Source organism: Platichthys flesus, chromosome 2 (assembly GCF_949316205.1).
Source record: "Platichthys flesus chromosome 2, fPlaFle2.1, whole genome shotgun sequence".
NCBI classification, from domain to species: Eukaryota; Metazoa; Chordata; class Actinopteri; order Pleuronectiformes; family Pleuronectidae; genus Platichthys; species Platichthys flesus.
Genome location: NC_084946.1, coordinates 7,761,475 through 7,785,111, shown reverse-complemented (window position 1 = coordinate 7,785,111; position 23,637 = coordinate 7,761,475). Strand labels below are relative to the sequence as shown.

General features: G+C 42.2%; 4 protein-coding genes and 1 long non-coding RNA gene across 7 annotated transcripts; 3 read left to right on the top strand and 2 right to left on the bottom strand.

Annotated features, from left to right (window-relative positions):
- The first annotated feature begins 2,033 nt into the window (after positions 1–2,033).
- Positions 2,034–5,201, top strand: si:dkeyp-97e7.9 (DEP domain-containing mTOR-interacting protein). Of its 2 annotated transcripts, none has more exons than XM_062395903.1 (9): positions 2,034–2,116; positions 2,257–2,435; positions 2,536–2,659; positions 3,096–3,274; positions 3,478–3,693; positions 3,760–3,897; positions 4,000–4,070; positions 4,633–4,737; positions 4,829–5,172. In XM_062395903.1, the coding sequence occupies exons 1-9, from the start codon at positions 2,034–2,036 to the stop codon at positions 4,952–4,954; spliced, it is 1,221 nt and encodes a 406-aa protein (XP_062251887.1). In that variant the 3' UTR covers positions 4,955–5,172. The 2 variants fall into 2 exon arrangements, with proteins under 2 accessions (XP_062251887.1, XP_062251895.1); XM_062395911.1 differs by having other exon boundaries at positions 2,048–2,116; positions 3,478–3,597; positions 4,829–5,201.
- Positions 4,344–5,344, bottom strand: LOC133961005 (uncharacterized). 2 transcript variants are annotated; one of them, XR_009921957.1, is made up of 3 exons: positions 5,210–5,344; positions 4,810–4,945; positions 4,344–4,726 (listed from the first exon to the last, which is right to left on the bottom strand). It is a non-coding gene; the product is annotated as an uncharacterized LOC133961005 (long non-coding RNA). The 2 variants fall into 2 exon arrangements; XR_009921956.1 differs by having other exon boundaries at positions 4,344–4,723.
- Positions 5,313–9,505, top strand: adnpa (activity-dependent neuroprotector homeobox a). Its single transcript, XM_062395892.1, has 4 exons — positions 5,313–5,660; positions 6,165–6,277; positions 6,527–6,619; positions 6,723–9,505. Exons 2-4 carry the CDS (start codon positions 6,170–6,172, stop codon positions 9,045–9,047), a joined length of 2,526 nt encoding a protein of 841 aa, XP_062251876.1. The 5' UTR covers positions 5,313–5,660; positions 6,165–6,169; the 3' UTR covers positions 9,048–9,505.
- Positions 9,506–10,044: 539 nt separating this feature from the next.
- LOC133960974 (bcl-2-like protein 1) lies at positions 10,045–13,135 on the top strand. Its single transcript, XM_062395880.1, has 3 exons — positions 10,045–10,201; positions 10,858–11,506; positions 12,488–13,135. Exons 2-3 carry the CDS (start codon positions 10,979–10,981, stop codon positions 12,626–12,628), a joined length of 669 nt encoding a protein of 222 aa, XP_062251864.1. The 5' UTR covers positions 10,045–10,201; positions 10,858–10,978; the 3' UTR covers positions 12,629–13,135.
- Positions 13,136–16,315: 3,180 nt separating this feature from the next.
- On the bottom strand, positions 16,316–20,319 carry gata1a (GATA binding protein 1a). Its single transcript, XM_062395864.1, has 6 exons — positions 20,082–20,319; positions 18,231–18,445; positions 17,637–18,143; positions 17,305–17,450; positions 17,071–17,196; positions 16,316–16,966 (listed from the first exon to the last, which is right to left on the bottom strand). The coding sequence occupies exons 2-6, from the start codon at positions 18,442–18,444 to the stop codon at positions 16,679–16,681; spliced, it is 1,281 nt and encodes a 426-aa protein (XP_062251848.1). The 5' UTR covers position 18,445; positions 20,082–20,319; the 3' UTR covers positions 16,316–16,678.
- Between the last annotated feature and the right edge of the window lie 3,318 nt (positions 20,320–23,637).

Here is a 23,637-nt window from a genome sequence, read left to right as displayed (position 1 = left end):
AGCCTCACTGACAAGAGAGAGGACTCCAGCCAAAACCAATAGACATTGCTGCCTGAGAATGGCAAGGAATTGTTTTGTGCAGCTCTCATTGCTGGGAAGAGCGGAAAAGAGGAGACAGTGTGACTGAGTGAGGATGGCTCAGGGACATACACTAGGATGTTTGCCAGCAGGGCAAGGTCACAGTATGTGGTGTAACTTATGTTAATGATAGGATGCTAACAGCCTAAGTGCACATCACCAGCAGAGAGAAGATCATATTTCACCACAACCCTTGTGTACAGTAACTGTCACACCTCCTACACAAAGCTTTATTTCCATACATTAGCCTATAATCACACACCTATGTCCATACAACCAGTGTTGGTATGGAACAAAGTACTTTTATTTTGTCACTGTACTTGCATTCATTTCTCAAGTAACTCTTCTTAAGGGCAGCACTTTTTCTATGTCAGTGTTCAGTATCTTGCCCAAGGTCTTCAGCATGCAGAATGGGGAAGACTGGGATAGAACCACCGACCCCACGCTTAGAAGATAACCCACTCTACCCCCTGAGCCACAGCCACCCCACAACACACATAAAGTATTACATATAATATATGTACCTGGTATTTCAAGGATAACCCAGCAAGGATGGAAATACTGTTATATATGTTATTTATATTTTTCGGTCTATAAATATGTATAATAAGTAGATGGAAAATTGACTATGTCCTACTATGTATACCAAGGTTCCAAATACGTTCATACTTCCTCTGTCTTCTTGTAGCGTTGAGCCTAAAAGCTTATTTGTTCCTAAAAAAAAGTTGTCACAGATATACGCTTCCATTTTCAAAACAGCGAGGCACTGTGGGTTTCAGAGAATGTTACTCAATCATGAATAAAGGGTGTAATTGTTTGGAAGTATTTTCAACAGTAAGACAGTGTATGCAGGACTGACTGAAAATAAACTACAGTGTGTGTGTGATGCGGACACATACATGGACCCTTTATAAAAGGTATGTCTCATTCATGTGTCCCTAAAAGCTGAACTACAGTATATTTGGCTACATAGACAAAAACCTTGATAGTAGGATTCATTTATTTCCTGTTTCTAGTCTGTTAATAGGATTGATTGACAATAACAAAAATACAGAATATCACTCAAAGTGTTCCTTAAGGTTAGAGCTGTAGTTGGGTTGTAGTTCTTACAGTTCTATTGAACCAAGACTTACACACAGCCTGGGCGGAGGTACTGCTTGAGAGGTTGACCTTAGGACTGAAGCCTTTTTATGTATTCACGAGGCCCACTTACATAACCTATGCTGTCACTGGTTACAACACTGACTCCGAGAATAAACAACACACAACGAGGACTGTCACTGACATGACATCCCTCTTTATTTTCCACTTTAAATGTGACCATATTCAGATTTTGTCTGGCACTGACAAGCTGACGCACAACAGTGTCTTTTACAAAGCCTTGAGTCCCAGTAAAACAACCTGGATAATCCCAGGATCTGTTTTTCGAAATTTTCTGAAATAATTGCCCAACCTTCTGAGGTAATTTCTGTGCAGTGTTACACTAAAACAAACAAACAACTCCTTTAAAACCAGTGTCAACTGGCTGTCACTGGCTAATTAGCACCATAGAGGCAATTATCAAAGGGCTATCATGTGGATTTCAACAGTCATTCATTTGATGCTCTGAAGATGATAACACAAGAGAGTACTGGACAACAGGGCGACGGGTCTAAGACGTCATGGCACGTACTATCACAAAAGCCAAGAAGCAAATGTGAGCGACAGCTTCAGATAAGAGAAAATGGAAAAAGATTAATTCCAACACTAAAGTTACTGGACAGTGTTCAACAAGGCTAACTACATTCTGTGCTATCTCAGCAGAGAGGCAACACGTATGTTGGTCTCTCTTTTTGTATACATAACATCTATCCCACATGGCAACGGGGCTCTGTGTGTTTCAGAGGCTATTTTGTAAACACAAAGGGGCATAACTAAAAGATTTTCACTTACTTTCTCATCCAGAGATAACAAACATGGAGCGAACAAGTAGCATTAGGAGAAAAGCCATGGGTAGGCGACACAAGGCCGAAGTCATGATTGCTGGAGAACAACTCAGGTATGAGCAGATGGGGCAGATGAACTGAAAAAATAAACATTTAAAATTTGTAAAATTCTAATATTAGGATTTGAGATATAAATTCACAGGTGTGGCTGTTGCTAACTTAAGACAATAGTGAAATTGAACTTAATTTCAAGGTTGAGACTTCACGATGGAAAACAGATTAAGGAGCGACGCTACCACCTGCGTACGTATCCCAACTGTTTTGTCGCACAGGAGCTAATAGACTGGCTGGTGAGCCATAAGGAAGCTCCAGATAGAGCAACAGCTGTCTGTCTCATGCAGCACCTCATGGACCATGACATTGTTCATCACGGTAAGAAGGAGGCAAACAAATATCTATATCAGATTCTATACATTTTAGACACTGTACAACTTTCAGGTCCTATTTGAAACGTTGCGTTTTCTTTTTTTAGCCTGTGATAAGAGGTCAGTATTCAAGGATGCCAAACTGCTTTACCGCTTTCGGAAGGATGATGGCACAATTCCCTTTAATTTAGAAGTGAAGATCTTCATGAGAGGACAACGGCTGTATGAACAGTGAGATCTGCTATGTTTGTGCTGGAACGCTGTTCAAAGTGTTGTGTCAGTCGTACTAATGATCACATGCACACTAGAACCAGAACAATATAAACTTTGGGGGGCTGCTACACAGAATAATATTAGGGAGTAAGCTATTTTTTGATACTAATGACCCTTATGACAGAGAAATGTAATTGAGGCTCGATACTTTTCAGTTTTACCATAAACTCTAGTATAAAATTTTGCATAAAATGTATACATATACCCATAAACTTTGATTTGATTTGATTTGATCTCTTTGGGATAGTTTATGCTGTAAAATAACAGTTTTCATTTTGGGGCACATCTGCAAAGCTGTGTCTGTGAATGACTCATGTCCCACCTTGCAAGATTTTCAAAGTTTGTTCAATGTTATGAGAAACCTGACCTGCGTTTTTGTGTCTATTTGATTCAGCCTCATAGGGGAGAAGAACTCCTTACTGCAGCTGAGAGAGGAGCATGGTGTTGCATATCAGCGTGCCTTTCCTGGCTGTCAGTTGATTGACTGGCTCCTTCAGAACGGAGAAGCAGAGAACCGGCGCCAGGGCGTGGAGTTGTGCCGTGCATTGCAGGAGCATGGCATCATTCGGCATGGTGAGCAGAGCAATAATTTACCGTGATGTAGGATGGCAGATTATGAGCAGGCCAATAGTGGCCACAAGCAGTGGGAAGCTAACTTGGAGTTCAACAATCTAAAGCAAAAACGGTGACTGAAACTTTGAGAAAAATTATTTAACTCTTGTTAAATGTTTCACTGCATCTTTCTGCTCTCTCTGTCTCTCTCTCACTCCAACCAGTGGCAAACAAACACGACTTCTTCGACAGTGGCGTGCTCTATCAGTTCTGCATCAATTTTCGCCGCAGACGCCGACTATCGGAACTTTTAAATGAAGGCGAAGAAGACAACAGCACTGAAGGTGTGGCGGTGTCGACACAAGAAGACAACCACTCGGACAGTCCATTTGTTGTGCCCAAAAACCCATACCACGAGGGCAACAGTGCTTTCAACACTGGTAAAAAATAAAACTCTACCCTCATTGTGAACAATAATTACAGCATAATAACTGATTCAATTACAGTGGGATCGAGTACAGCCCTGAAACTAGCTACAAGTGGGCACAGGGGCAGCTTGAATTCCCTTCAGCTTCACTCTGCTGGATTTCCACCTTTTGCCCAGTCATCCTCCGCCTCAGTGGTGAGATGCAACCCTAAATCAGGCGAGTGCATAGTTCATATTCATCTGACTACAGTCTTAGTTTTGAGTATATTCACACTTGCTTGTGAAAGCGTGCAAAATAAATCTTTTCATGATTTTACAGTGCTTACACGACATGTTACATGTGAAGAATTATCTGCGCCTGGTGCACCCTTCATCAAGAAAGTGTTGACTGTGAGTTGCTGACCTACTTATGATCTTAAAATTATGTTATTCTTTTTAATTTGATTGCATTATTCCCTCAATGGTTAAAAGTGGATATAGCATTAAGTACTACATACCCTCTGTTTGCAGTACTTAACAATATACCATGTCTTTGGTATTTATCTATTATCAGTACCTGCAATTTCATCAAATATGCGCAATAATCCTTGTGCCTGTTTACATCGTATTTAACAATTTATTCAACATGTAATTATATTCAGCTGCCTGCAATATCCTAAGTCTGTTTGTACCTCAGTTATCTACTCACTCTATAACTTATATTACAACTACATCTTTACTTTTAAAACAGCTTTAATACATACTCAGCAAACCCTAGCAATTGCATTTGTGAGCTGGATGCAAAGTCATTTTTAGTGTGTGGTGTGAATGGCAATAAAGTGACCCTTGAACCTTAAAGCCTCTATCTTTAAGGTTCATCCATCTGAACAAATGAAGTTGTATCTGATTAAGTCCAAACTATACAGATTCCACTTCTCCTGAATGTGTGACGTCTCTCTCACCATGATCACAGGTGATAGGAGACCCCCTGGGCTGGGGTTTTGTCGTCAGAGGCCGGGCTCCCTGTTATGTGCAGGCCGTTGACCCTGGAAGTCCAGCAGCAGCTGCTGGAGTTAAGGTTAGATACTTGTTATAGTTACACACGACACCAAGAGAGAAATTGACATTTACAGAAACATCGCCTATGTACCTGATGTAATCGTGTGTAGGTGCAGCAGTTTGTGTGCCAGGTGAACGGTCAGTGTGTTCTCGACCTGGACTACAGGACCATGACCAGGCTGGTGATGACTGGACCTCGCACTGTTGTACTGGAAGTGATGGAACCACTGGAATGACAACAATTTGTCAGCTTCTTTGGACATCTTCTGGATTTTAAATATAATGTTGTTGAACATATTTTGTGAAGGGGGCAGAGGTCATGTGCTCATTGGCAGGAAACAAACAAATCAGAGAATGTTTATCTTGGTTTGAGCAAGAGTAAACAATGCAAATGGTTGTTTTTTTACGAACCTGAATGCCCGAACAATACTGTATGTTTTTTGTAACTGAAAATAAAGCATCGTAGTAACAGAACGGCAATGAATACAAACTTTTGGCCATTGATCCTGTGCTCACGGCTCCCTGCTACGACTTCCGTCTTTTTGTCGTCGCCATTTTGGATTGAGAGTTGGCTCACTAGTGATAGATAGTGTTAGCTAGCATCCTGGCCTGACCAAGCATCAGGCGTAGTCAGAGGACATCGAGTGTCGGGTGGTGCTGCGGCTGTCTCCTCTATTGGAATCACTGTTTCTCGTGGCATGAGCACCGCTCTGCGCCGCCCTCTGCCCCTTCAGCTAGCTAGCAGCAAAGCAGATGTGTCAGCTAAGTAGCTAGCGTGGTTAGCTAGCTAGCCGTGGCGCTGCAGAGAGCATCAGCACCGGCTCCGAGGAGAGCGAACACCCCCATCTGTCTGCACGTCCACGACCAGCCTCTCAACATCTCTGTCAACCATTTATGTAGCGAGGCGACCCGTGTGAGGCTAGTCTTCATACGTACAGAGAGGTGAGTCAAACCCGTCCATTGATCTACTGAAGATGGAGAAATGAATGCTAAGCATCGCTAGCTTTGGTGATAAGTAGGTGGCCAAGTGCGTTCAGCGGGGCTAAGTTAGGCTAGCCCAGCCAGGCTAGCACACAAAGCAAAACACAGCATGGTCTGTAAAAGTCTCATTCCGGTGATCACTAGACGCGATGGAGCAGCACAGGCCAGAGATCTGCTCTGTGGTTCACTATCATTGGTGAAACGCAGTATTGACATCAGTGTAGAACGATAATGTGAAGCATGTTTACTGAGACAGCACCGGGCCCCTGAACCAACCAGAGCTGTGATCAGAGATGGCCATGTTTATCGTAATGAGTCTATGTGCTGACACATTTGATGAATGGAGAAACGTGTTCAGAGCCCGTTTCACGCTATTTTGATGATGAGTGAATTATGTCTCATCTTCTGATGATTTGTATTTTAAGCATCATTTGAGCCTAACTAAGAAGTGTCATTGGTTGTCAGGAGAGATGTATCAACTCCCAGTAAATAACCTCACCCGAATCCGGAGAGCAAGAAAACAAGTGAAGAAAGCACTTGGCGACATTGGACTGGAGTTCTGCAAGGAGGCAGCAGAGGTGAGTGTGTTGTAAAAGATAATTCATGTTGGAAAAGCTCTAAACGTTAATTGAGAATTAGGCTTATAAATGATTACCAATAAGAACAGTTTTAAAGGTTTATCGCTGGAGTCTCTATGGCAACTCAGGAGAATTTGTAAAAACCCGGCATAAGATAAGTGTTGTTTGATGTCAATGGGTACACTTTGTAAATATTGACTATACTTTGAATAACAATTGTGTGTTTTTCTTTACAATTTAATTACACAGGACTTCAAAGAGTTTTGCCCTAATGAGCAGTTTGTGAAGGGCAGTTTCTGTCTTGATATCTGCGGATGGGATCCATCATATTCTAAAACCCAGGTAAATCACATTTCTGTTCTCCAAACGTTTTTTAAAATTCTTATACACAAAATCAATGTATTCATGTTAATGAAATAATTTTTTTCCCCTGATGTCTTGCTAGGAATACAGGTCAAAGCCATTTTGCTGCACAGAGTGCCCATTTTCTTCCAAGTACTACTCAGGCTACAAGAATCACTTCCGCAATGTACACAGGAAGAGCTTTGACCATACAATTCTGCTCAACTGTCCATACTGCTCATTCACCGCAAGCAAGAGAACTTTGGAGACGCATGTTAAAATATTCCATATACCCAGTTCAGCACGGCAGAGCCCTGGGACCGCACAGAGAACGGCACTGCAGAAGACGAACAAACCCCATCTTGATAGGATCAGACAGGGAGATGGTGTCGAGAGAGCAATGTACTTTTGCAAAAAATGCTCGTTCCGGGACAGTCTTTACAATGTTGTGAGAAGGCATATCTATAGGGAACATTTTCAGCATATTGTCTCACCATATCTTGGTATAGTTTCAGAATCGTCTGTCAAAAATGGTGCAAGTTCTGTCAATGGTAACAACATCCTTTGTAAACGCTGCCAATTTTCCACTCGTAACTACGAGGCTCTAGTACAGCATGTTATAGAGTACCACGAGCGCATCGGTGCTCAGGTAACCACTATGATTGGACATGCTAACATTGTAGTCTCCAGGTCTCAGACCCTACCAGCTCCGTCTATGATCATCAACAGGGGCCAGCCAATTAGAGCTGAACCAACAGCACAACCAGTGATAGGATATTTGAAGCCAGTGGCCCCTGTTGTAAAAAATCAGTCCCCCATTGCAGCCAAACAGATGCGGGTCACAGTTCCTGGCAAAAACACTGTGACTGAAACTAATGCCGGTGGTGTGTGCACAGCCCAGACACAGAAGTGGAAGATATGCACAGTTTGCAATGAGCTTTTCCCCGAAAACCTCTACAGTGCTCATTTCGAAAGTGCCCACAAGGCAAAGAGAGTGTGGGCGCTGGCCAAGTACATCATGAAAATCCACAACTTCACTAGCAAATGTTTGCTTTGCAACCGCTACCTGCCCAGTGACACACTGCTCAACCACATGCTAATTCACGGACTCACTTGTCCCCAGTGCCACTCAGCTTTTCACAGTGTTGAGAAAATCATGGAACACAAGGCTCAGAATCACCCCGATGACTTTGTGGGACCCCCAGGTGCATCACCGCTAACGTTCGATCTCACCGTTAAACAAGACAAGTCGTGTAATATCCAGCTTGTTGTTCTTACATTTAACATGAAGGAGTCTACTAATGGTCAAGATCAGCCGGCCCCAGCTCAGAATAGTGTTCCACCTCAGGTCAAGGTAACCACTCAAAGAATGGTTGAGAACAAAAGTGAACAGCTAAGTCGGGGTTTATCCTCCACAAAAAGTGAAGTACGCAAGACACTATGTCCGCTGTGTTTCACCATCCTCAAAGGCCCCATCTCTGATGCTTTGGCCATGCATTTGAGGGAGAGGCACCAAGTGCTCCAAACAATGCATCCTGTTGAGAAAAAGATGACATACAAATGCATTCATTGCTTAGGAGTTTACACAAGTAACATGGTGGCCTCCACAATAACACTGCATCTGGTGCAGTGCAGGGCAGTTGGAAGGAACCAGGCAAGCCAAGGCTTTAAGTCGGCCTTGACACTCAACTCGTCTGGGGCTGGCTTCCTCAAGAGGCAGCCACCAGTGCAGGCCACAACCAATCCTAAGAGGTTAAAGCTAAGTAAGGATTCAAGAGTATCCACCACTGCCATTGGAAATCAGGCTGAATCTGATGGTCTTGCTCTGGATCCAAGAAGCTATGAGCACAAGACATACGAAGCCAGAAAAGATTTCCTTACCGCCTACTTCAACCGTCAACCCTACCTTTCTACTCAGGAAGAGGAAAAGCTGTCTGCAAGTCTGTGGCTGTGGAAATCTGACATTTCTAGTCACTTTGTATCCAAGCAAAAGACATGTGAGAAACACTGTGAGACCAAGAAGGTGTCTGTGCTGCTTGGTTTCGACATGCAGGCTCTCAAGAAAGTTAAGCATGAGATGATCTTTGAGGAGAGCAAGATCGTGGGCACCTCCAGGGCCAGATCTGGAGGCCTGAAGTCTGGCACTCCAAGCATTGACCAAAACAAGCAGTGTGAGACACTAAACTGTACCTTAAAACTCAGCACAAACACAGAGACCATTTCTATTGACTCTGACAGTGAACCAGAAACAGAAGAGAGACCAGCTGAGAATGGAAATGTTGACGTGAACCGAGAGGAGAATGTAAAATCCCTGGAGCCTATAAGTCTGACAGAAGAGACAGAGCCTGTAAACACAAACGAGCTTTCCAGCGAGAAGGACGGTCAATTGCAAGATGGGAAAGCAGCTGCTTGGATGACTTTCTGTTAGTTTTGCTGCTTTGTGGTGTGCCTTGGTGGAGCAACAGTTCATGTTTAAAGGAGTGTATTAACTAAGATGAGAGGACAAACTACAGACACTTAAATATCAAATGACATGTGTCACTTAAACTCTATTTCCACACATTAGCCACGTTACCAGTGGTGGAAACATGGAAAGGACTGCATTATAGTGCATAAATATACAGCTTATGTAAGTGACATTGTATATATTTGAGTCATTCTTTTGTTAGTCTCCATGAAATGTGTTTTTCACTGGTTATTCACAAGACTTAGGATATCAACTTTACCTACTTCTATAGGTTTTTTTCTTTTCTCGACTGTGACAAAGAACTGTAACATGTCGTCATTTCACATGTAGAAAGTGTAGAATATTCGAATTGCTTATGTACACATTTTAATAAATGGTTGTTTAATAAAAAAATATTTTATTTTGTTTTCTACACCAAACACTGTCTGACAATCATCTTTTGGGCCAGGTCTTGTCGAGCTGATTTGTTCAAGGCATAATGTAGTGGAGCCTCAATTGTCAAGTAGAGAAGCAAAATAGTTATTTATGATGAATTAATGTAATATGAGTATTGTAGGATTACTCTTTATGTTCACATTTTTTTCAAATGTTTACAAAGCACTGCTGGAGGTAGATTACATTATTATTATTATTATTATTAGAAAATTACACTTGTCAATTGGATTGTTGGAACCAGAAGTCAGGTACTGTTTGTAATTCATCAATGGTCATATACAAAAAGGGGGGGAAAGCTTTATTAACAAACAGTGCAACAACAGTAGCAAAGACGAGCCACACCGTTTAGTTTCAAAAGCTAAAATGATGACAGCAGGTTTGCAGTCACTCCATTCTCATTGGTCAGTGTTACACAAATAAAGCAGTGTCCCTGCTTCTTCACCGTTCTGATGTCACTCCACGGGCCCCCTGTCTTCCTGTTTGCCTCGGACGCCGATTGGTGCAGCAGCAGCGGGAGGGCGGAACTTCTGGCTGGTACACTAGCAGAATTGGCCAACCGCCAGCGTGCATCAGCGCTCAGTCTGCAGCTGCAATAATGTCCATATTGTGTCTGCAGGCTCCCATCCAGCGTTTACTGACTCCATAGCTGCAGCCACCCCGAGAACCAGCCCTGAGCAGCAGTAAGTACAAATGTCAGCCATCGAGCACAGTCATGGAAGCAGCTAGCGGGTTTTCGGTGCGATCCCTGTGGACTGTTTGTAAACAGCTAGTTAGCAGCGGAAGCTAAACCTGGCTGTATGTACGCGACCTGCAGCTGTCAGCGAGGAGAGGTTGCCATGTAAACGCACATATTTGGTTTGACGCAGATCGGAGCGATCTAATGATCAGCTATTTGATTTCACTATGCCAACCCTGCAAGTCAGCTGTTGGTTGTGAGCTCACGTTTGTTGTGAAATATTTGTCCCAGGGTTTGGATCCGATTTTCTGATCAAACCGAGTCATCCTGTAGTTTCCATCCATGTCTGTAGATCAGTCTATGGACAGATACCTGAATCACACTGGGGACACCAAGAGTGCATTACTTTTATTTTCAGATTTACTCCTTATCATTGTGTGCTAATGCAGAACATGTGTTTGCACTAAAATACAATCCCATCAATTATAATGTTTACAATATGCAGATCAGATGACTAGCACATCACTAGCAACTGTCCGGGTAGAATTTCATATCAGATAGAAATGAATGGGAACCAGAGGATGTTTACTGCAGCACAATTTGCATCACGTCTCCTGACATGAACTAAAGTAACCTTCTCTCCCCCCTGGCTGCTCCCAGACGGCTGCTGCGAGGTGAAGAAGCTCTGATGTGGCAGGCGACAGAGGTGAGAGGAATGGCAGGAGAAAGCATGGGGTCTGACTAGGCTGGCTGTGTGTGGGAGCTTCACACTGTGGACATAATGTCGTACAGCAACAGGGAGCTGGTGGAGTTCTTTATCAGCTACAGGCTGTCTCAGAGGAACTACCCGACCTCTCTACTGAGGCCAGAGGATGCTGGCGGGAGGACTGAGGGAGACAGGGCCACCTCAGCCGCCAGTAACGGCTTGCTGGTCAACTGCAGGGACAGGTGTGGTGAGCAGGGGACGCCATCCGTCAGCCCGGGTGGTGGAGTGGAGGCCGTGAAGGCAGCTCTCCGGGACTCTGCTGACGAGTTTGAGCTGCTCTTCAGGCAAGCGTTCAGTGAGGTTTCCTTGCAGCTCGACATCACCCCTGACACAGCCTACCACAGCTTCAAGAGTGTGATGGATGAGGTGTTCAAGGACGGAGTCAACTGGGGACGTGTAGTGGGCCTGTTTTCTTTTGGGGGTGTGCTGTGTGTGGAATGCGTGGAGAAGAATATGAGCGAGCTGGTCTCCCGCATCGCAGACTGGATGACCATGTACCTGGATGAGCACATCAGTCCGTGGATCCAGAGCCAAGGAGGCTGGGTGAGTCTCCAGGGGACAGACCCAACATGCAGCCTCATTAATGACTGTGGTGATCCAGTACCAATAAGAAGCAGATTGGGGTCAGGCCATAATGTGACTCACACTATACAATCGTTGTCCATATCATTCTGAAACTCAGCGTTTTAGTTATTAATTACAATCATTCAGTTACAGTGAGGATTAGTTATTAGTGCGACAGCAAAGTCTGGCTTCCTTATACTTTACATAAACATGATCCCACATGAGTTTCACACACAATCAGCAGAGGATAGGCTTTCAGGGTTAGTATTTTGCCGTAGCCACCCACTGTAGTTCCTGTGCTTTGGTGCCACCAAACTGCTTAAACTCCTTTTTTGAGAATTCATTCAATTTTATTAATATTTCTATCAGAACCAGGCTCGGTGTGGACGGCCATCTGCCTCGAACGGTTGGGGTGTATCAAATTCTCTCTACGTAGATTTTTAAAGGTTGCTCTGACAATTTGTAGCTTGGCTCTAATAGAAGACAGCAGCTGCAGTCGGTTTGGATTCACAGCAGTCACATGTTATTCAAAGTGATTTTTATTTGAAAAATGTTCTGCCTTTGATTTGTATTCTCATGCTTTGTAAAACATTGTCTTACAACTTCTAAGCGTTGTATCCAGAATTTTTAAGAATAAAAAAAATGCAAAGTTTAGTTTTTGTATTGTCACTTTCTAATTTGGTTCCGTAACAAAAAAATAAAAAATATTGTTGGTTTTAATTTTAAACTTGTTTAAATTTTCAATTTGTAACAATGTAATATGTTCAGCTTATCATTATTTACGAGAAAAAAGGGAAATATTCCACAATTTTTTTTGCAAAATAGTTTGACCTCAACTTTATAATTTTGGTGACGTATTCCTTTAATGTGGATAGATAGAAACCTATATATTACCTTATAACAAAATTCCTCTCCCACCTGTGGTTTTTCTGCCTAAATCAAATTTCCTTTTCATTGCAGGACTGCTTTGCTGAGATTTTCGGACAAGACGCGGGTGCAGGAGCGAGGCGATATCATGACACGGTGAAGAGATGGCTGCTAGTTGGAGTGGGGGTGTTAACAGGAGTTCTGATTGCGATGCTCATCGCTAAGAGACAATGAAATGGCTGCATCTCGTTTACCACACCCTGTGTTACGCTACGCCAACGGAAATACAACTAAATAGTAAATGTTTACAAAAAGCCCAGTCTGCTCGTGCACTGACAGAATGTGGATTGGCTGAAGCAGTTTGTGGGAGTATCTATAACATGTAGCTTGGTGAGCTGCTCCGCTTCCCACCCGCTTTGTCCTGTGTCTTTTATTGTTTTGAAATCAGAGCAGAGATGTTTGCCTGTGACAGGCCGAAAACTCCAGACTGGAAGTGCTTTAAATGAACCCGATAAGCTAAGAATCAGTGGGAAACCGTAGAGCTGGACTGATGAGACTGCTTCTTTTTTATGTTTTTCTTTGTGTGTTATCCAAGGACCAATTTTTAATACCCTTAAACTGACAGAATATGTAGGTTATATTTCCTTTTCACTGTGTAATGCTCAGCTCCTTTTGTTGGCCGTACTGGAGTTAAAGGCATGCTTAGAAAAAATAAATAAATATATTTATGTTTTTCTTGTGTATTTCTTCTGTTTTTTTTCTTTTATCGACTGGAAGCAATGAGAAAACACCCATGCATCAACAATAAGTTGCTTGAAACCACCAAACTTTAGTTGTGTATGCTATTTGTCTTAGGACTTATAGCAATGTCATATGTTTGTGTTAGAATTTAGTATTTATTATATAGAGTAAATGTTATATGTTCCGGCTCCAAAACTGAACCATCGTGGAATCATCTGATTTATTTAAGTTGTTAAAGCACAATAGTTCAGCTTCATCATCAGTCTGGAGTAAAAGTACATTATGAGCCCAAATTGTTAGTATTTTTCAAGCTCAGAGGAAACTGATTTACAGTAAATGAATACAGGCATGTTGTGAATCCTGGAGATTTACTGCATTATCATAACTGTTGGAAACAGAATCTTTTCTTGGTCAAAATGTTAAAAAGATACTCACCACACCCATAAATGAATCAATAAAACATGAGTATATCTAGAATAGTTGAAAATACACAGACTGTACTTTAAATACATTATGCTTCAACACATTGTTATTGCATGGAATGCAGAAAAACTCATAAACATTATGACTTACATATATGTATGCTATTGTGGAAACTGTCAAAGTCTGAAAAGTAAAGGTGCAACATTCTATCAGTAATGTTCTGTGTAGATGTTGTAGTGCAAACTGTAAACAGTAAACACACAGTGTGTTTACTGTTTACGGAAGAGCCCAGGCTTTTACATCCTTAACAGTCATGTCAGTTGAGGAAAAACAGGAGCTGCAGTGTTGTGTTGTGGCCATCTGAGGGCGCTTGTGAACCAGAAAATTCCATATTACATTCCTCATGCTATGGTCTATGCACATAGCTCTATTGTTTCTCACCGTTGATGTAACAGTGTGATGTAGATGTACGTCTGTCAGTGAGAAATTCATCTGGTTCTGGTTGTTTAAAATGTCTCCCAATCCAAACAGGAGTAAGTGACAACGATTAAAAAGAGCTAGCTTCTCTGTTGTAAATTATTCTGCTACAACTAAGCCCAGAACAGGCTAAATGTGAGCAGAGGCAAGCAGGGAGTTAGAGACAGAAGGCCACTAACGGACGGCCGTGTTAGAGAACAGGAGCGGGCCTGTGGTCTCTAATCTATCCTTGTCATTTGTTGCCATTTCCCCAGAGCAGAGCTGGCAGCTGCACCAGATAAACAGCAGATAGAGACAGTTAAGGAAGAGGATAAATTATGGACTCACTTGCCAACTAATATTGAATTGAGACCTTTCATGACCTTTCTTAACTGTTCTAACTATGTTAGTTCACACAGGTCACACATCACATGTCAGCATCAGGAAGGTCCTGAGGAAATCAGGAGGTATTTGAATAGTTGACTGGTAATAAAATTAAAGAAGAGAAACTAAAAGGAAATTAGAGTTGTTTAACACCAATACACTCAGGTGTGTGTGTGTGTGTGTGTGTGTGTGTGTGTGTGCGTGTGTGTGTGTGTGTGTGTGTGTGTTTTTCTCACTCAGTGTTGAGTGGGTGTTGTGCCCCGGTGTTCACAGGGTGGTGCTCGTAAAGCTGAAACCAAAATGCATAAACGTGTGATTTCTCCCTGACACCTGCACTGAAGCGTGTACAAATAAGCTATACAATCACACACACACACACACACACACACACACACACACACACACACACACACACACACACACACACACACTGATAATTAACAGATTTGTCTCAAGTGAAGTGTTCTGTGTGCCCACAGATTATGAAACCATAGTGGATTCATTCAGACCGATTTTTGAAACTATGAGTAAACACTTTTCTTTTTCCCACAAACAAATGTAGAGCCACACTGGTCCACCTAAATTGCACAGTAACCATTTGTTGGCCTTCATCATAGCTCCTGTCTGAATACCTACAGTGCACACTGCGCCCCTCTTTGACTAACTGACAGGGAGTGTGAGAGCAGCGGTGCCAGCAGCAGGTGGATGGTTGGGCGTCTGTGGCCTCAGTGATAACTTATCAGTCCCTCCACAGTCCTGAGTGAGTTACCCATGCCCTTCTGCTGCTGCTGCTCAACATAAAACGTACACTGCACACACTGTACTGTACACATCTCAGGGCTGGGTTTACTGCATGGCTTTTAAATAAAAGGCTGAAAAAACAGCTACTTGCGGATGATTTGTGTGATCTGATTCTTCGTTAAGATTTCAGTTGTCTGTTGCTGCAATTTCTGTCAAAGGAGTTTTCCCCAAAAGGTCAAATCTAACCTGAGATGAAGATCGCTCAATAAGAAACAGTTATATCAAGTTCACGGATTGTGATACTGTGGATGTAGCACGATAACAGAAGCTCAACATCACTAAAATCTACTTGATAAAGCATTTTCTCCTTCTTTATATGTCTAATATTTTTTATTTAAATTTATTCTATATGGGATTATTGGACTAAATGAAAAAAAAATTGCTATTTTACTTTCCAGCTGAAATTATCTTTTTACCAGCAGACAAAAATGATGCATCCTTACTGATTAAACTACCTAAGATCATGTTAAGTGTTTAAAATTACCCACAATTTGTCACGTTACAACAATAAATAGTGCCTAATATGTTTTATGCATTATAAACACTTTAGTGAGACTTTAAATGCAGGACTTTTACCCTAATTGGCATGTATTTTTTTTTTGACATTGTGGCATTTCTGCACGAGTAAAGAGTCAGAATACTTTCAATCAGAACAAGGATATAAACTCTGTTCAACTCAGTATGAATCTAAACTCTCCTAGAATGTTGTTGCACAAGACAATGTCCACTTGGCCTCAGACGTTTCAAGCGTGAAACCACTGCTTTCCCCTCGTGATCATGCATACACTGATGAGTAATAACAAATTCAAACATGACCTTGTGTGTGCAGTGGAACTTTGAGCCCACTCGTTCACCCACTGGCGGCTCTTATCTAAAAATACAACCAGGTTTAAGTGTTACGCTTAAGTTAAGTATTTCTCTATTCAGTGGAAAGGAAGATTTGCATACCCGCTACGTACAATCTCACTTTCAAAGTGGAGCTCTGACCTGCACAAAGAGACTATTATACCTGAGCAGCGGAGGACAATAACACCACACATTAGACTTTAACTGTGGTCTTTACCAATGAAGTGAAAATTCAAATGACTATCAAAACAAAAGCCTTCATAACCCAAGCAGAGTGAGTCACATGTTTTATTATTTTCTCCGCAAAGAGCTCAATATGGTAATATCAATCATAAAAAAAGACCAAACAGACCCATCAAATCCCGAAACTAAAGAACTAATTTCACATTATGAATAATAAAAGAGACACAAACGTGGCTGTCGGATCCGATTTGTAAATGTATTTACAGCTGAGAGAATGTGACTGATCATAACTACAAAATGTTGTCGTCTAATAAAATACAGTGAAAATATACATAAAACTCCATTTACAAGGCAAATCCAGCCTAGAAACACAAATGAACAATACCACACTAAAAAGTACCAGGCGAGTGTACTGATTCCTGAATGTACGACGGTGCCGGTTTTGTTGTTTCACACCAGTGTGGGCATCATGCCAGTGTTGAGGTGGTGTGTGTAGGGTAGGGAGGCAGATGGGTGCAGAGGAGAGGGTGCTTGAATGAGATGCTGTGCGTGGCTGTAGGTCAGCATAGTCCCGGGGCCGAGGGAATAGTGCCCGCCGTTGTCGTCCAGAGAAGACGGCTGGGTCATCTCAGAGTACTGATCCAACATGGCCATCTTCTTGCTCTTCTTGTTCTTGTTGGAGACTTTTCTGTTCCGTGTTTGAATGCCGTCTTTCTTCATGGTGAGGGGCCGATTGATCTGGGGGAAAAAATTCAAATGTATATTTTCATGTACAAAATATGGTCTCTGGATTTCTTTGTAAAAGACTATGGGTGTGAATATTAAATGACCGGCTGACTCACATTGTGCAGTTTGAAGTAGAGTCCACAGGCGTTACACACAGGCTCTCCATTGGCGTTGCGTCTCCACAGAGTTGTTGTGCTTGTGTGGCAGTTTGCACACATTGTGCCTGCGCGCTTACTGACAATCTGAAACAAAAAGAGGAAATAATCTGAATATGTACATTGATCTGACAATAACAAATTGCGGATTTAATTGTTATTAGGGAGCCAATCAGTAACCCTCAATGATCATACCAGTCTTTTCTTGGGCCGGATCAGAGGTCTGTTTTGTCCATTCATCTTATGATACAATCCACAGGCATTGCACAGGTAGTGGCCTGTACCATCCCGACGCCACAGCGGGGTAGCTGTGGCTCCACAGTTCACACACTCTCTGGCCTCTGTTCAGAAACAAGCATGCATAATAATTACATTTGATAAAAATCCTCATGGTGGATACTCATTCATATATATGAAAATATTTAAAAATGTATAAAAATATTAAATTTAGAAACATTTTCAGGTCAAGATGTAACTGAAGGTTCCAAAACCTTGTGGTGAGATGTCATGTCCCAGTGCGTCCTCACCTGGAGTGGATATCCTCATCTTGTTGCGGAGTTTTGGGGAGAACGAGGGGTTGATCCAGGCCCCGGGGCTGGAGTACAGAGCCGCAGAACTGTACTCCTGCGGCCCAGTCATGTACGAGCTGTAGGGGCTCAGCATGTGTGGGTGGGAGTGGGATGACGGTGTGTATACACTCCCATTGGCAGAGGTCAGGTTCAGAAAGCTGCTGCTGGAACCTGACCCCCCCAGCGGGCTCAAGCGCTCGATCTTTAGGGCCTCCTGAAGCCTGGGGCTCTCCCTGTTCTCTCTGCCCGGAGAGGAGTATCCATCTCTGGAGGGGATGAAGGAGGGGTTGAGTCCGGGGGTGTAGAGGGAGGTCGGGGTGTGTGAGTGCAGCGGGGTCTTGGTGAGAGGGCCGCCGCTCCAGGTGGAGGCTGGAGGGTTGTAGGGTGAGCTCAGGGAGTGGGTGGCAGGCACGTCCAGGAGCTGGAAGTTGCTGAGGAGGCTCGGAGAGCTGAACACCGGTCGAACTTTGAAAAGATCAACAGGGTCATGAATTACAGGGTGAATTTGGGGGGGGGGGGGATTCGTAGGGTGACGTCGAGTGGGGCACTGACCTGAGCTGTGTTTGTAGGTGGATGCTGCCCGGCTGTGGCTTGGATTGGAGAAGAAAGAGGAAAGGCCACTGTAGTCCGAGTCGTGGCTTGAGAAAAAGGACTCATTCTCTTCCACTGGAGGCAGGAGTCCGGGCTCGGAGGAGAAACCAACGAGAGCCTCCGAGCTCAGCAGAGCTGGAGACACCCAGTGGGACTGCTCTGAAGAATCCTCCATACTGACAGGGAGAGAACATGGGGCGGATGTGAGAAACCAACTGCACCTGTTTCTGTCAAATGCATTTTTTAATCATTTATCATTTAGATGTTTATGTCACGTTGCAAAAGAGTCGTGTCAGCAAAAGGCCACAGTAAGACATAACCTTGTGATTTACAGTAACTTTGATTGAAGCAGACTCTGTTCACTTCAAAACAACCTGTGCAACTTGAGGTTATCAAGGAGGAGATCTCTTGACTGCAGGTTTCTTCAAACTTCCTTTTCTAGGATCCTCATTTGACTGTGGCCGAAAGTAAAAAAAACTAAAAATAAACAGAGCTATAAATGCTGCTTTGATGCAACCAATGACCAGACCGTAACTGAGGGGCCTTTCTGCGATAGATGTGTCAAGATGCAACAGATAGATATATTCATAAGCCCTCGGGGGCCGGGTGGACAAACAGCAACACTCTACAAAATTAAAAAAAATAAAGGTCCTGGCAAATAAAGTGAAAGTGTTACCAGAACCTCTGTCACACATAATTGTCACACCAGTTTTCATTATTCAGTGTAATGTATTTGATCTGACAGGGCAAAAGAAGAAAACATAATAAGCACATTTGCCTTTATAAAATACCTAATAGGTGTAATAGAGATTATATTATCTCATTGTGGTTGAAGAGTTTAATGGGAACTTCAATAGCCAACAAGGCCACTATCATTCCATATCTTTGGAGGAAAGAGAAGCGACTCATTGTGTCTGATAACGTGTGAGAAAATCTGATAGACAGCATTATAGTAATTCTAAATATATCCAGATACAACGTGAAACTAATCTCATCTGATTAATAGAAATCTGTTAAATAGGAAATAAGAGCGATGTAAAACACAGCAGCAAAGCAGTGCAGCATGTTGTGCTGATGTGTACAAAGAATACGGTGCTGAGAAACTGAGAAATTAAAACAAGAACTTTAATTCCCCATGTGTTTATAAGTGATATATTGTAAGGTGTCCTTGGGTTTCCGGAAAAGCACTGTGAAATTAAATGGATTCTTATCATTATTAATATTTATCATATTAAGATTGAGATGGAATCATTTTCAAACTAATTCTCAGACACAAGCATCGCAAAGAAACATTTGTTATTCATTTAAAGTTAATTGCCGTCCAAGCTGCAAATAATACATTTATTTATATTAATACATAGACATACATACAGTTATGATTTCACTTATAAGAGGATAGTATATTTAATTTGAATAAAATCCAAGACATCCCAAACCATAATAGTCCTCTGTCCAAATTTAATTAATCACTCTTTGACAAAGACAGATGGAATTATTTTCAAGAAAAAAAGATTATCAAATAATAGAAAATAATAAAATTGTCAATGCTCTATCGAAGTTTAAGTGAGGTGTCCTATTCATCGTGAATGAAACAGAATTTCCATCACCCCAAAATCCAATTCATTTCTCCTCATCTCCCTACACGTCAGTTAATCAAACAATAAATGGCCTAAGGTGATATTAAAGCCTCCTGTATATGGCTCAAATGCACAACTGTGTTTGCATAAACCAGATATTGTTTTGCCAGATGCGTGTTGTCCACTGTTTAATGCTGAGACCAGCAGGAGCCAAATGGCGTAAGGGGTCACCTACCTTGGTTGGTGTCCAGGTGATCGAGGTGGTTAGCAGAATTTAATGAACGCAGCCTGCAGGTGGATGGCGGCACAGCGTTTCTATCTCTACCTCAGTGTAGGCGGACGCCAGAAGAACAACTTCTCCAGCCTCCAGCAAAGTTTAGGGCTAAGAGACAGTTGGTGGGAGGGGTTGGGGACAACTTTTTTCTGACAGACACACCTCTTCGGTCCAGAGAGAGAGAAAAGTTGAAAAATATTTACATCCCCGTCTTCAAAACGATGCCTAACCGTGTGATCCATTTGTAAATACCACAAATAAAGGTCTCAGTGAAGGTTTTTTCAAGGTGAAGGAGTCGGATTTAAATCTTGATTTCACTTGCTCCTCCTTTATAGCAGTGTGTACTGCAGTGTGGTGTTGATAACATGTTGGTATCTCTGATGATTTCGTCAAAGAGAGGTCCGCCACATAGAAAAAGCTCATTAGCACCAAACCAAGGCTATTATCAGACAGTTAGGTGGAGCTGGTGGACAGAAATGAACAGAATGAGCTTATTTCATGTATATCTATATATTTACAGGTTTATTATTTACAATATAATGGATGTCACACAGCAAATCTAGGCAGCATGGCAGGATGACAGATGCTTTTTGCCTGTTGATGAAATGTGCATACTGCCCCTGATAAGGCCGAGCCCTCATGGAAAAGAGTTTGACGGACATTTGAACAAAGCAAATATAAAATACAAAGACTCAATTTCTTTGTGGTCCAGCCAAGTTATACTGGAGCACAGTAATGCAAATTGAGAGAAGGGCTGCAATCATGTGGTAGAGATATGGTCCGGATACGGCCTGGCTGCGCACAAGCCCAACACTGTCCCCGTCATTTGCTATTCAAAGCAGTTCCCCAACTTTCCTCTGTCTTTCTCCATTAACAGTTTTCAGGGAAATCAGGGGGAAAAAGTTGGGACTCTTTTTGCAGAGTAAGCAGCAGTTAAATTGAAATGGTATCCCAACTAGGTGGGGATGGGGGCCGATAAACGGCATCAGTTAGGCCAGATGCAAATCAACGAATACGTTATTCAGTTATCCGCACTATATTAGAGTGCGCCGTTTATCTAAACCTGTCCCTCTGTTTACAGTCGGTATAAAATTCCTGTTTTCTGCCAACAGAAACAAACTGTTTAATGCTGTATACAGTTAAGGTCAGAAAGGTCACAGACAGTTCAGACAATTCTGCATTTCCGACAATTCTGCATTTCCGCCTTAATAAGACTTAAGATTTAAAGAGGTGACACAAGAAAGCGATTGGTAAATTACACCTGTGCAGGATGAAGCCTGCCTGTCACCAAGTGAATGCTGGGTATGTTCCAGCTTGCCATGACAAGATCAGGAAAAATTTGTGGAACTAGACTGTCACCAAGCAGAGTGCATACCTCCATCAAGGCCCAATATTCCCCTTCCGAAACCTCATATAAATTTACTAGATCTTTAAGTTTTGTGTTTTTTTTGGGGGGGGGGGGGGGGGGGGGGGGGGGGGCTCTATTTTTTTTCTTCACCGGAATTTATTGAGTTCTTCCTTGGGCCATGTCTCACCCCTCCACCAAGTTTTATGGAAATTGAGTATTTTGAAAGCAGTGGAGCTAATTTACCTATTACGCACAAGGGTTTATTCCGTTTTCTCTCAGTTGTATGTAAGTGTCTCCATGCACAGTTTTGCAGTGGAGACAAAAATATTAAAAATGAAAAAGCATGATACTGATGTGCACATGCCGTGCAGCAATGTGAGTGAAACTAATATTATGAGTGCCGGAGTGATATGAGTTCTCTGTAGCGGTGCGGACAGCTGGGCAGGGATGTGGCTGCTGCCGCTCTGCTCTGCTCTGATAAGAGCATATCAAGATGAAAGAAAGAAGTCAGGAATTGCCGGCCCCGCCGTTCGCTGTCATGCAGCAGCACAAACGTACACACAGACCCAGAGGACATTGCAGCACATCCGTGGTCGTGCCATATTCACTCACATAAGCCTATGTACGCACATGCATTGACAGACACACACACAACATGCCTATTCCGTTGACAGTATCTCGACAGAAGCAGTTTGATCTGACACTGGAGTGTGTTGTTGGACAGTTTGGAGGTTGTGTGGGACAGACAGTATTGTGTGTCACCAGTTGACTTTGGGGACAATTTTCTGGTTCCCAAGAAACAGGCTTCTTGGTAGGCGTTGGTCTTATCTCTGCCATGCAGTGCTACAGGACATACCCAGGAGGGCTCTCTCTTTTTTTCTCTCACAAACACACACCCCCCCACACAAACACACACACTCTCTCTCTCACACACACGCACACACACACACACACACACACACACACACACACACACACACACACTCTCTCTCTCTCACCCCCCCCCCACACACACACACACTCTCTCTCTCTCACACACACACACACACACACACACACAAACACTAATGCATGTCTCTCTATAGTTGTGAGGACATTCATTGACATAATGCATTCTTCTGCCCCTAACCCCTAACCATCCAAACTAATTCCCAAACCCTTGATCTTGACCTTAAATAGACCCTAACCTTAACCTAATTCTAACCTTAAAACCAAGTCATATACCCTCAAACAGCCCAATTAAAAGAGTGGACCAGTCAAAATGTCCTCACCTTCCAAAAATGTCCTTACGCTGTAGGGTCTATAATTAAAATGGTTCTCACAAAGGTATGAGTACAGGACACAAACATAAAAAACACACACATACACACACACACACACACTCACATACACACACACACACACACACCCACACACACACACACACACACACACACACTGCTTCCCCCATTATCATCAGGAGTTACTTACATTTTTTGCCAGCAAATGTTTATATATATATATATATATATATACATACAGATCTAGTACATATAAGTTCCTCCATTTTATTAAAGCAACGCATTTGGTGATTGTGTGGGGTAAAATAATATACAAGTTATTAAGAGTTTGTTTTTGCTGCGTCATTCCATCAGATGGAAATATTCAAAGTTTCTAGGGTACAAATCTTTATCAAATAGTCCAACATTCAGTGTTCTTTGTAAACAACCCTGAAACAAATTTTTAAATAAGTTGAAACAAAGTTATAAATAAGTTGAGTTTGATCAGAGTTGGGCTAAGTTAGGTTTAGGATGCTATGTTTTGTTGCTGTATGTGTTTTTCCGTGTGTTTTGTATTTTAAGTGTAATGCTATACAATGTTACCTAATTCAAATATCAAACATTTTAATATTTAAATATCAGCAGACATATGGTAGATAACAAACACCACCTGCCAGCTCCAACAGAGAGTGGAGGAAAGGTGAATCACCTGAGGCTTATACTGTCCTCTAGTGGTAACTTTGAATTTCCAATTGACTATTAGAATCAGAATCAGAAATACTTTATTGATCCCAGGGATAAAATTGTGTATGTTACAGAAGCTCCATGCAAGAGTAGAAATATAAGCGTATCAAGAGTTAAAAGAACATATAAAATCAAATAAAAATTAAATAGAATATGAAATATATAC

What these genes read in the sequence shown, in the direction of transcription:
- si:dkeyp-97e7.9 (XM_062395903.1), top strand. Translation starts at nt 2,034, where the DNA reads ATGGAGCGAACAAGTAGCATTAGGAGAAAAGCCATGGGTAGGCGACAC. An exon ending in ATTGCTGGAGAACAACTCAG is followed by an intron (nt 2,117 to 2,256) that starts GTATGAGCAGAT and finishes CTTAATTTCAAG; the next exon opens with GTTGAGACTTCACGATGGAA. An exon ending in CAGCAGCTGCTGGAGTTAAG is followed by an intron (nt 4,738 to 4,828) that starts GTTAGATACTTG and finishes AATCGTGTGTAG; the next exon opens with GTGCAGCAGTTTGTGTGCCA.
- adnpa (XM_062395892.1), top strand. Translation starts at nt 6,170, where the DNA reads ATGTATCAACTCCCAGTAAATAACCTCACCCGAATCCGGAGAGCAAGA. An exon ending in TCTGCAAGGAGGCAGCAGAG is followed by an intron (nt 6,278 to 6,526) that starts GTGAGTGTGTTG and finishes TTAATTACACAG; the next exon opens with GACTTCAAAGAGTTTTGCCC. An exon ending in CATCATATTCTAAAACCCAG is followed by an intron (nt 6,620 to 6,722) that starts GTAAATCACATT and finishes ATGTCTTGCTAG; the next exon opens with GAATACAGGTCAAAGCCATT.
- LOC133960974 (XM_062395880.1), top strand. Translation starts at nt 10,979, where the DNA reads ATGTCGTACAGCAACAGGGAGCTGGTGGAGTTCTTTATCAGCTACAGG. An exon ending in TCCAGAGCCAAGGAGGCTGG is followed by an intron (nt 11,507 to 12,487) that starts GTGAGTCTCCAG and finishes TTTTCATTGCAG; the next exon opens with GACTGCTTTGCTGAGATTTT.
- gata1a (XM_062395864.1), bottom strand. Translation starts at nt 18,444, where the DNA reads ATGGAGGATTCTTCAGAGCAGTCCCACTGGGTGTCTCCAGCTCTGCTG. An exon ending in CACCTACAAACACAGCTCAG is followed by an intron (nt 18,144 to 18,230) that starts GTCAGTGCCCCA and finishes ATCTTTTCAAAG; the next exon opens with TTCGACCGGTGTTCAGCTCT. An exon ending in TCTACTTCAAACTGCACAAT is followed by an intron (nt 16,967 to 17,070) that starts GTGAGTCAGCCG and finishes TTTTTCCCCCAG; the next exon opens with ATCAATCGGCCCCTCACCAT.